Below are 12,662 nucleotides of genomic sequence, written 5' to 3'. Positions count from 1 at the left end.
CTGACCACGTGTTGCAAACCAGGGGGGGAAGTCCCCTCCCCCCCCCCCCCCCGGTTTTTATACTGAGCATGATGTCACATGGTATGGAATACCCCATTGGCCAGCTGGGTCAACTGCCCCGGCTATGCTCCCCCTCGACAGCTTCCGCTGCACTTGGCAGGGCATGGGAGGCCAAAAAGTCTCCAGTGCAAGCACCACCCAGCAACAACCAAAGCATGAATGGGCCATCAACGTTCCTCTCTTACCAAACCTAAAACACCCCCCCAGCTACTGGGAGGAAAGTTAACTATGTCCCAGTCAGAACGAGGACAGTCTGCTTTATTGACATTGCATGTTCCCAACAATGACTATTCTTTTGATTAAATAAACAAGTCCCGGCTTAGCTAGCAAGGTCTTAGAAGAAGTAGTTGCCATAATTTCTGTCCATGGAAGCTGCTGGGTGTGATTACCCTTTTTCTAAATTAATACTGAGGTTGTCAAGGTCCCACACTGAGAAAACCCAGAACTACCTCAGAGTTCTTAAGTACACTTCAGCATACATTGCTGTATTCAGCCACAAATATTTTGGGGTCAAAAGTTTTCATTGATACCTTACAAAGAACTTAATTGCATTTTTAATATGTAAATATAACACATAAAAGAGCTTTGCTGATTCATATATCCACAATAGTAATATATTCCTTTCATTGTAAGGAACTGTAAAATATTGTTATTATCATTGGTTCATTACAGCATGTCACTGTGGAAGTGCTCATTACCGAAGTTTAATGTCTATACATGTTTACATAGAAACCGTTAATTTCTTAGGATTCTCTACAGATGTAATTGGTTATATAATTACATATATTAGAAAATATTTTTTAAAATCTTAAATTGCAGATTGCAATCATTCTATTAGCTAGTTCTGCAGCATTTGAGCAAGGCACTCATTTTAATAATTAAGGGAGTAAACCCATGTAACAAATCAAAGACAAGAGGGGACAGTTAAAATGAACTGGAAGTGTTTTCCAGAGTTCAAAACATGCTGTAAAAATACCTTAAGTTAAAGTTAAAGCTACCTTGTCAAAGAAGTACAAGGTTTGAAACTGGTAGCCATTTACGCTGAGTTTGAACAAAATAAGTCACTGCTCATGTATAGTTATAAGAATGTATTATTCTTGTGGTCCAGAATCAGTACAACCTGCTATATTTTTTGTAACTTGTTGAAAAAGAACCATACACACATGGAGGGGTAATTCTTGCTGTCAGTCATTTATACATAGCTCTCGTCATTTTAGTAGAATTTGGATATCTATGGGAAAAAATGAGTCCAGAATCTTACAGTTTCTTGTATGCAATTGTCTCAAAGTCTTATTTTTTCCTGTGTCTTTTTTTCTAAATGATGTGTTTATACATGAATAATTTCTCAGAATAAGATGCAAAATGCTTTAATGCTTGTAACCTACATATTGTTTATTCTTACCACAAGCCTATTTGGAAGCCCTGAAGAAAAAATTACAGTTCAATCACTGTAATTGAGATGGGTGGGCCCCATCTGACTTGTATAAACATAGCTGAGGGCAGAAGGATACCAGCACTAAGCAGAGTGGTAGGTACCTGAATACATAGGTAAAAAAGGGAAGAATTGAGTCTTATGGGAAAATCATGTGTGCATACTATGGATAGAAAACATTAGACTTTTGTGATGTAAATTCAGACTGAACTCATTCCTGCATTGTGGGTACATCAGAATGAAACCAAACCACAGACAACTGTGTATCGTGTACCATACAAGAAGTTCATAGCATAATTGTTGTTTTTCCAGTATGTGTTTTGTGATAACAACATACATTTCCTTAAAATCGTACCTAGAGGCCTGTGATAGCTTATATTACAGATTACAAAAATAAACCCTCAATTCAGTGAGGGGATTTTTGTTTTATTTGGCTGTGTTTAAATTACATACTATTTAGAGTTTTGAAGGAGAAAGGAAGGATCGTTTAACGGATGTGCTACAATCTCAGCATTCTGTTTAAAGACTGGTAGATTTGTGTAGTTACTTAGACATATTACTTACACAAATGGGATAAGATGTGAGAGAGAAGAGAAGCACACAGGTGTGGAGAAACAAGCACTTAAAAAATCCAGAGAATCACCCATTCTCACTGTGAAGAGGCCAAAATGAATAGAATAGAAACAGGCAAGGAAGTAGGAGAACACAACTTCTACCACAGACTTGTTGTTCCTACTGCATTTTCCTTAATAATCATCTTTCCAGTGAGACAGTCTCATGAGTTCTTCAGGTCCCAAGTGTAAGTCAGGAATTAAGTTCATCAGGCTGTTAGCCATATTTGCCACCTTTCTTCTTTACTTCCTACACAATTCTTTCCTATTCCCCATTTTATGTTCTCCTTTTCATTTACTTTATCTCTGATCTATAGCTTGTGCATTTATCCTTAACTGCCAGGTTAGAAGCCTGATGCAAATGCTGCCGCCTTTTTGAGAGCGGAGTTCTCTCAGCTGTGTTATATTCTGTTACTCCCCTCAGAGATCTTTCCAATTCATCTGCAGTGAAATCTAACTAGCTCTGAGGGACCTATAATAGATGTTTTTTTCATTATGTAAGTTTCTCTGCGAAGTAGGTGATGACTAAGAGTAGGTGCCTAGGATAGCATGACAGAAGCAAACACAGAGGTCACCACAGAAGCAGCAAAGAGCACAACAGGTGAGACACATAAAGCACAGTGATCAAAGATGTTGGATGGAGCCTTTCTGAACTGATCATTTTCTATCCTTTTATTTATCCTCACTCAAGTTTGATCTTCAGCATTATTTAATTCAGTGAATCTAATTTCATACCAAAGGCATTTTTCTGCTTCTTAAAGTAAAAAAAAAAAAACGCTGAATTAGAGGCTAGAAGACGAAGAATACATCATGCTTTATATTAAAATTTCACAGTAAAAAGAGCCTCTGTCTAGTCAACTGGCAAGAGCAGCAAGCGTATGTGGACACCTCTGAAAACACTGTATGCATGATCAAACTCCAACTGAAATTAATTAAAGTCTTTCCACTGACTAAATTGAAAGTAAAATTTAGGGTTCATATCCCTAATTTAAGAATGTGTAATACAAAAGATATCCTTGCCACCAGTAGAAGGATGAGAAGATTAAAGAGCTTTTGTTTCTCTATAGGCTGTGCTGTGTAGTAGAAATGTTAAGCCTGAGTCATACACATTATTCAAGCAAAGCCTTTATTATTAGCTGACACTTTTACTGTTTTCAAGTGATTGAGCAGATGCTCTGAAATTCAAGAACGGCTTCATGAATTTTCACAGTACAACAGAATTACTGGTAAAGAGCTTTTTTCAGTTGAAATCTGTGCCATTCATTCTGCTAAACCTGCAAGAGCTTGCCTTTGTGCTAACAAAAAGAACATTACAGTCTCAGTGCTTCTGTTCTCAAGTTGTGAAAAAGAACCTTTTCTGTTATTTCATCTAGTATTGTTATTGTTTCCATTGAAACACCTTTCACATCCCTGAAGGATCCATCTATAGACAGGATTGTTCTTGACAGCATGTCACCAAAGGTCAGGTCGGAGTTCCAAGATAACACTTCAAAATAATGGAAAAATTAACTAATACCCAGTTCCAGCAGTAACACCTTGTGATATCAGTGGCAAATTAGATGGTTTCCCTGGGGCAACCCTCTTTTGCAAAGAAGTGGTGAGTGAGATATTGGTAACAGTGTATTGAGTTATGGGCTTCTTGTAATGGGAAAAATAATGAATAATGAAGGTTACACAAATGAACAATTAAAATTGTACAATATGATCTACCTTAAAATGGCAGCATAATGTACAGTTAAGAACTAGAAAAATTTGAAAGTTATACCTACAGAGTGATAACGGAGTAAAACATATGATCTGGGAAGCAGGCTTAGGCTGCTGTGTCACAAGCAATTGAGTCAGCATAATAACTTGTTATTACCAGAAAGATCTTGATCCGTTCCTCTCTTATCTCCCCTCCGCTATCATGCCTTCACTTCTTCCTCCCTTCCACTGCTTCTGGCCATATGATCATCCTCCTCCTCTGGCACTTGCTCTGGAACATGTAGGGTTCTTTACTGACCTGACTTAAATGACTGCAACATCAGAAAACTTCACATTTTATTTTTCCTTTTATTGGGGTAATCTTCTATCATTTGATGGGTTAAAGTGGCTCACAGAGGGATCTGGCAAAGCAAAAGTTAGCAGTGGATGCCAAAGTAAGCAGCAGAGGACAGACACAGGACATCATTCTTTTATAGATGATAAACTTATAATATCAGGTCATGCAAGCTCTTGGAATCATAGTTAGATGACTTAGTTGGGGGGGAAGCAGGGAAAAGGGTTTCCTATTGATTTTGGAGGGTAATGAAGACATTAAGCAAGTAACTTAGGTAGTAAAGTCATGTCTAGGTTGACATTCAGACAAGTAGCTAAGAATATTTTTTTTTTCCGCAGAGGAATAATTTACCAGAATACAACAGTTTAGAGAACCTGCCCAAAAAGAGCTTCTTAAGATCCAGGAATACTTGTTTCAAAAAAAATCAAGGTTACAAGCCTGGTAGCAGGGATATTTATTTGTGATGTGGAAGAGCAATATAGCATGGTCTGCAACTTTGGTCTCTAGTGTCCCAGAAAATGGGGCTAAATGACTAGTACTCTGTTAGCTGTTCTTGTTCTTCCTGTTCTTTGTCAGACCTTATAGGAATGACTCAGGTTTGTCCTGATGTGAAAATTTTTCAAATTGCAAAAACTGAGATGAAAAACATTTCTTACTCAACTCCTCATACCACTGGTTTAAACATTGACCTTTTTTTCTCTATTTTTGGAAAGTTTTATTTGTTTCTTTCTGAGGTTATTTACTCCATTTCATGAGAGAACTCAGAGGGGGAGAAACTTTAACTTCACAATAACGTGTCTGGGATGCACTCCAGTTTGAATTTTCTCATTTAAATGTACTTGGTACCAGGACTGTAGTTGCCACTACAGAAAAGGAATACCATCAGACAGTCCACAGGAGGTTTGCAAGGATACAAAAAATCCCACTAGTATTTAACTCTGTGGCATGCTCCACTGTCATGGTCCACATCCTTTGTCCCACTCTCTCCCTGATGAAAGATGAAAGCCCTGGCAGATCTGTCATGAAGCCCCCATTAAATTCCAACATTGCATTTCATTTTCATGTAGTGAGCATGGATTAGGCAAGTGTAAGCATGGAAATTCAGAATATAATGCGTATTGGGCTGTGAGTGGTGGCAGCTATGTATTGCTTTTAAGATCACCAAGTACAAAACTGCACATTTTTGTCTTTTGTTTTGAATTGCTGTAATACTAGGCGACATGGATTGCAATGTTCTTTAGTGTCGAAGTTTTTGAAGTTGTTTTCAGAACGCATGCTGTAGTTTCCTTACTTTGTTTTGTTTTGTCCTCTGGCTCTTGTTTTGTGTCACATGTGAGCTAATGGAGTTTAACTGAAACCCTTCATAATACTCACTATGTAAAATTCTAAGCTCCACACATGCCTGTGTGGGACTTGCCTTACTTTTATTTAGTAGGAGTAACATATAGCAGCACTCTGATTAGCAGATTGGTGTGGTCTGCTCTCTTTCTGAACAGTTCTTACTCAGAGTTTGCATTCACCACCCTCTCTCTTCATTTATACTGTGCAAGATCAAGGTCAAAACATCAGTGATATGATCTGAGTATGCATTTTAATTAATGAACAACGGGGATATATGTTTTGTTTAAATATTTTAAAGGAAAAGAACCTTGTGCCCCACCCAAGATCCTAGATACTAAAGTGGAGGAGAGTTCCGAAGTACCTATTTTAGAAGACACGTCATCATCACCAACAGATATTCAACAGCATTTATGGCAGGTTTCCACAGATATTGAAAACACGGAAAGGTACGTGTAGCACTTCATTCCTAAACAAAACAAAACAAATTTCTGTCTAGGGTTTATTTAGTCTTTTCCAATTAGGCAGCCAGTGTTGCTACTATTAAAGGTATTAGTAAATTAAATAACCTGTTAACATTTCTGTTATACTTAACATATCTGAGAGCAACTCCTAAAAGAAGGACAGAGAAAAGTGACATCCTTAATTAGGCTAATTACCAGAGGGTAATTGTCAAAAACAAAAAGTGGGAAATGGTGTTGCTAGTGGGCCAGGTTCTCTAAAAGAGGCAGCTTTTGTCTCATCTTGAGTGGTTACTGATTTTGTACCTGAAACCTGCTGGCCTGCGCTTAGGCATAGAATCTAGTTCATGTCCGTTGTTTCTGCCCTTAGTTATGAATGTGGAAGCCGTAGGAGGGGAGAGGAACATCACCCTCAGGTTTGTCGAAGTGGACTTCTCTTACCTCCTTAACTACGCAGTTGAAAGACAAAAATGAGACCCTTTAGTAGGGAGTAATCCTTATGGCCAACATTTCTTTGAAAAAAATACCTATTTTGATGGCTTTGTATATTAAGCTGCTGCTGAGATTTTACCATGTTTATTTATTTAAAATGAAGTCTTGTTCTACTGAGAGAGTAACTTGGAGAATAAAACTGAGCAATTTCTTATTAGTCATGCTGCGTCATTTCTAAGAACTGTTTTATATGTAGATGAATGAGGCAAGACCACATTTTTTTTAAATCCTGAAAGCCTTAAAACATGACAAGCCTGCACACAAAATTGCTGGTCTGCCAGCAGGAACCTTTTTGCACCTTCTGGCCTCTCTCAAAACATATCCAAATGTAACTTGCTTTGTGAGATGATACTTGTTATCTTATTTTCCATCTTCTGCCTTTTAAAAAATTTCATGCCAGAGTCCTCCTAAGAGAGGTGAGAGTGACAGCCCTGTTTCTAAAATTTTTACTTAATGTGCAGGGAGCTTAAGTGTCATGGATTAGCTACATGTATTATAATTTCCTTCTGAACAATGAAATGCATTCATGGCATAAGCTACAAAATGCTGATAAGGGGTATTAAGTTGTCATTAGCACAAGCTTGTGCTAATTTTAAGGCATATTGTGTATTTTGCCACTAGGATCACATTGTGCCCGCCAACTTATTTAATATGGAATACTCAAGTGCCAGAATAGATCATAAATTTGGACCAGATATGACTAGTTAATATCAGACGGGCTTAAAAGTGCTCCCTTATTAAATCTACTGCCCTTTATTTTGGTATGCATCTTCTGATAGATGTATGTGAACCAAATGCTTGCCCAGTAGATTTTTGTATTTATCGCTCCGTTACTTCAGCGTATAAAGCTATACTATGAGCCATTCCCCATTCAGTCTTCAACTGCTGTTCTATTGTATCTCTTTCAACTTTTGTTTCCACAGAGATATGAGAGAAATGAAAAACCTCTTAAGTAAACTCAGGGAGACTATGCCTTTACCACTGAAAAATCAAGGTAGGTTTCCTTACTTCATGTAAGGAAAATTAAGATAATTAAAGGGTTTGCCTTCCATTATATCCGAAAAATCTAGGTTTTTTTTATAGAAGTTACAAAAGGAAAAATCTAGGTCCCTACTGATTCAATGGAGCCAGAATTTCGTATGTGAACGTTGGCCTCTCAAGTTTCACATGAAGTATTCTGGAATTTTATAGATATTATAGATAAAATAATAGACTTTTCCCGGTGACATGAAGGCAGCAGCACAATTAATTCCCTGTGTCAGGAGGCTCTCTTTTTCAAAGAGTAACGAAGGTGTAAATTGCAAAGACGACGATAGGGATCCTACTGAGTGAGGGGGTTTGCTTTATTGCTACAAGGCTTGTAGCTTCTGTGACATGGCACTGACCCTATGCAGAAAAGACACTTGCCTTGAGTCTGCTAACAGCCTGCTTTTCCCAGTAGCCAGCTATAAGGCACCCTATACAAATGCACAGGAGGGCAGGATTCTCTGTCCTATGCATGTATTTAGCAATGGGCCTTCATTTTGTGGCCCAGCAGTGTTAAATATTCTGCATCTACAGGGACTCTCTTTCTTCATGTGAACAACATTAAAAAGATAATTATTTTCCTTTTTGATTTCTTTTTGATAATGTGTATTTCTTAAATGCTGTGTAGTCTTTGCACAGTGACAGCTGATGAAGTATGCCTAATGTGTCCTAGATCTTGTCCCAAGTGACTAAGCAGTCTAGCATTCATCATAACATGGTAAGAGAGAAATATATAATGGATGAATTCATTATACAAGTAAGAGTTCATGGCAGGATGGCTTGATGGAAAACTATGTGAAAGGAGAAAGGGAATTGCTTATGATACATGATACGGATGTGCCATTGTAGAGGCTGGAAAAATGCCATAAAGTCTATGCCTCAGCCTAAAAGAAAGGAGTGTGGTGGAAATAAGGAAGAAAAAGACAAATTTGGGGGATATAAAGCATACAGAAACTTGAATTCAGAACAGAGATAAAGGTGTACAGCATTCTTCTATGCTGTCTGATGTCTACACTGCCCTTCAACACTGGCCAGAAAATCACTGATCACCTGTGCAGCAGGATGGGAAACATGTCAGCTAGAGTTTGAAAGCTCTGAGGCATGCCCCAGGATCGGGTAATCATAAATGGTGTTTTTGCAGCTCCCATAGACTCCAACTGTGATCCTAGTTTACAGATGACCTCTGAGAATGGATGCCTGAGGAATGGACAGTCATACTCATTATTCATACAGCCCTTAACATTTTTTAAATATTCCAAGACCTTTAATTAAGTAAAGCTAGATAACAGTATAAGTAAATAGAACAAAAAAACAACATTATAGGTAATTAATATGGTCTGGACTGTAATTTTGAAATGTATATGAATCACAAGCACTATTAAGAGAATAATTATGACATGAATGAATGCCATTGAATGAGTTGATCTTTACAAGACCCGATCCTGCTTTCAGTAAATGAGTGAGTGTTTAGCTCAGTTTAGCAGTGACAGCTAGAACGGAGTTAAGGTTGCAAGCCCACAAAAGCTTTACATAATGTAACTGACTGCTCACAGACCTGTTTTTTGTATGGAATTCTCCTAAGTGACAACAGGAAAGTTACTAGGCTAAGAAATTCAGTTGATGTGGTTCGTAAGCCTTGAGTCACAATATTAAATGATGTCTTACCTATGTTCTTACAGCTAAGTATTTGTATTCCAGCAGTGTCTAGAGCCTACATTCAAAACTAGGTCCCTGATGTAACCAGAATAGGAACGTAATGAGGCATACATAGCTCTTAGCCTGAAACCATGCCTGAAGATGGCTCAAATTCAAAGTGAATTCTAAAGATTTTGCAAGATAGCTCGCTGACAGTGCATGAGTTAACATGAATATAGGCACAATATATACATTTTGTATTAATTTAAAAGGAGTTAATATAAAAAGTAGGAAGCTAACCAGAAGCAGGGTGAGCATATTTTGCTGACTTTCCCAGACAAGTGCTTTTTCTCTTGATGTGCCAAGATGTTCCAGTTTTAAATGGAAATTCTCCCTGATGTGCACAAACGGCCACCCAATAGAGGTTTTTTTATGTTTAAATCAAGCCGGAATTTAACCTTAGGTTCGACATTTCTAAATTGCATGTCTGCGAGATCTCAAGCTACTTATCTTTAGGTTTTATTTGGGACCCTAACATAATTCATCATGCGGGAATATTGTGGCTTAGGTCTCCCAGTACTGGAGGTGTAATTTCGTTTAGGTTTCATCATTGAACTGGTATTATTCTTGCCAAAATTTCTATTGTATTATCATGGAGATCCTGATAATTAGCATTGTAAAACTCTTATATACAAAATTCAGGTATATTATTACTTGCTCTATGCCTGGAACAATGGGATCCATTATGATCGTGTAGGTGCTGTTAGGATACATAATGATACAAACTCTTCTCTGTGTGTGCACGCTTCTCTGTGTGAATATGCTTGTATTAAAACCTGGGTTTTTTCATCACAGATGATAGCAGCCTTCTAAATTTGACTCCGTATCCATTGGTAAGAAGACGGAAGCGAAGATTCTTTGGACTGTGTTGTCTTGTCTCAAGTTAGAAGATTAAGTACAGAAGCACCAAGAAAATCATAACTTTGATTAAACCACTATTATTTGACCACTGAAGAGATGAACATTGCTGCTCTTGATTATGAAGTACATTTTCTACACTAGCCTGTTCCTTTTTCTCCTATGCTCCATCCCCCTTTTCAAAATAAGGGGTTTAATAGTTTAAAGTTACGGTGGTCAAAAACCAGCTGTGGAACAGATCTAGCATAACTAAGAATGTTTTTAATACTTTTTAAAGTATGTTTTGCATGCTTACTTTCAACCACTCAGAGAAAAGACACATGAATTATGGTTAATCGATAATTTTAAAGTTTTTTTTATTGTTTGAACTGCAGCTAAAAGTTTGTGCATAGTACAGTACTCTTATTAGTATCATATGAAAATACTTGATCATATTCTAACGGTCTTTAAGCATAGAAAACTATTTAACAGCAAAAGTATTAAAGTTCTAAAACATTTAAACAATATTGTAACAGAATTTGCACAAAATCTCCAGTTGCTTTTTGTGCTGTCATTCATATTTAGTCTTCCACTATATCTCAATTTAAAAGCTTCATAGAAAAATATCTTAATTTATGATACACAAACCATATAGGAAAATACTTAGAACTTGTAAATACAAAGAAATCATAATATCTACATACTGTATAATGCATAGAAGCAACAGATTTCCTTTTAAGCCAATAGTGTCTCTACAAGCTTTTGGAAAAAATAAATAATTTATTAAAAGAAGGTGTATTAAAATAAACAATGTAAAACACAACACCAACCCATTTTGTTTCCAATAGAATTCAAAGCATGGTGTCTCCGTATCACTAAGTATTAACTCTTATAGGGCATGCCAGAATGATCTGAGACTGTAAGATATTAAACGTTTTACATTGTTAATAAAGTTTTTTATTTAAATTAAATGTCTTGTTTCTAGTTATATTGCTGGAGTATGTCTTTTTTTTCTAATTTTGTTGTCAGAGTACTACACAAAGTTTTGATAATTTTTCCATTTCAAGAAGTACGTTTACAAAGACAGATTAAAAATTATGACGAATATGTAAATGCTAAAATGACAGCTAGTAGCAACAATAGTTGTGAATGGGTCAGACTCATTGTACTGATATTTCAGGATGATAGGCAAGACACCAGAACTAAACCTGTGCTAGACTGCTATGAAACCCGTAACAATCTGTAACTACTGTATAGAGCAGGTCACCATAGCCTTGTAGTCACTAATACATGAGGAAGGTGACTGTAAGCCCTTCTGACATTCCACCATGACCCAGCACGTCAATAGGAACCAAATTCCTTCTTGCTGTGTAAGGGTTTAGCGGTGGGTAGGGAGGCATTGTTTCCTTGTCACAGCAAACACCCATACAATTAAATTCTCCATGGTTTTTTTGCAGGATATTAATACACTCCCCAAAGCAGTTTGTCAGGGATAGCTGTTCACTGAACTAAATGGCACCTACAAAGTTTGAACTGACTAATTTTTCTACCAAGTTTTTCTCCTGGAATGCTGTTTGCTGAAGACAGAAGGAAAGACCCACATTGTCAGAAATATTAGTGTACTGTCTATAGCAAGGACCAAAAATTTTGATCTAATTCTCAAGAAGGCAAGGCAGGAATTTTTCTTCCTGAAGAGCCACACCACTCCTGTTTTAGGCATTCATGTAACTGAGCTTCCAGCATTTCTCTGGAGGGGTATTTTTCTTTTCACTCAGATAAAGCAGTGTGTTTTGATTTTTTGCCGGTTGGACTGATCTGTTCACTTCTCACCTTTCAGTGTCCCAGAGAGAAAATGTACTTCTGAGTAATCAGGCCCCCAAATAAATACTTTAAATGAGGACAAATAAATTTAAAATGCTCTCATGGAAATTGTGTGTTTCCGTAAGCAAAATGAATTCCATTGGGGGAACGCATGACTAAATTCTTTAAATAGCACAGAAAAAGGTAACTGCAATGTGTTTTAAAATTTCGGGTCACAAACTATTCCTTGGCGTACACGGCATTTAATGCGGGGAGATGACTACACACTCACAAAGCTGTGTGCTTGTGAGCACGAATGCATTTTTAAGAAGAATGGAATCAAAGTCCACAGCAGGACTTTTTTTCCAAAGTTAATTCTTTGGCGTTTTCCCCACATCCCTCATGAACAATGTCCTTGTTAATCAATCCTGGTTTTCTGTCAGTAGTAGTTCAAGAATGTCCAGAAGATGGCAGCTCTGGCATGTTTTCATTAAAAGTCTACAAACCAATAGACTTGCTCTATGACTCCACCCCCAGAGGTACAACAGGTTTTGCAACTGTTAAAGCTTTGGAAAAAAACCTTTTGATGTCTAATGGCTATTAAAAAATATTGTCTTGGGAGATGATCTGTAATTACAACTAATCGATTAATTTTGGTTCACCATAAGTTAAAAAGACAGACTGATACTATTGTATTAATCCTGTAGACATTAATGCCAAAAAGCAGTCTATGAACACAAGACTGGATATGCAGCAATGCGACGAGAGAGAAAGGGAGAAACAAAATTTCACACAAGCAAACTCTGTTAATTCTTTTAAAATCTTGTTGTATTGGTACACATACAGAAATTGCTGTATCAGGTCAGTGTGAT

The 12,662-nt window shown here is 37.1% G+C and overlaps 1 protein-coding gene across 1 annotated transcript in view; it reads left to right on the top strand.

The window, feature by feature from the left end:
• The window catches only part of RGS7BP (regulator of G protein signaling 7 binding protein), a 42,140-nt gene extending 31,163 nt beyond the window's left edge, over window positions 1–10,977 (top strand). The window contains exons 4-6 of the mRNA XM_075136795.1: window positions 5,781–5,928; window positions 7,356–7,426; window positions 9,949–10,977. Of these exons, the coding sequence (XP_074992896.1) occupies window positions 5,781–5,928; window positions 7,356–7,426; window positions 9,949–10,040 (311 nt within the window). The 3' untranslated portion in view covers window positions 10,041–10,977. The remainder of the gene's footprint in view (window positions 1–5,780; window positions 5,929–7,355; window positions 7,427–9,948) is intronic.
• Window positions 10,978–12,662: the final 1,685 nt, after the last annotated feature.

The sequence above is a fragment of the Calonectris borealis genome, chromosome Z (genome assembly GCF_964195595.1).
Source record: "Calonectris borealis chromosome Z, bCalBor7.hap1.2, whole genome shotgun sequence".
Classification (NCBI taxonomy): domain Eukaryota; kingdom Metazoa; phylum Chordata; class Aves; order Procellariiformes; family Procellariidae; genus Calonectris; species Calonectris borealis.
This window is presented reverse-complemented; position numbering and strand designations above follow the sequence as displayed.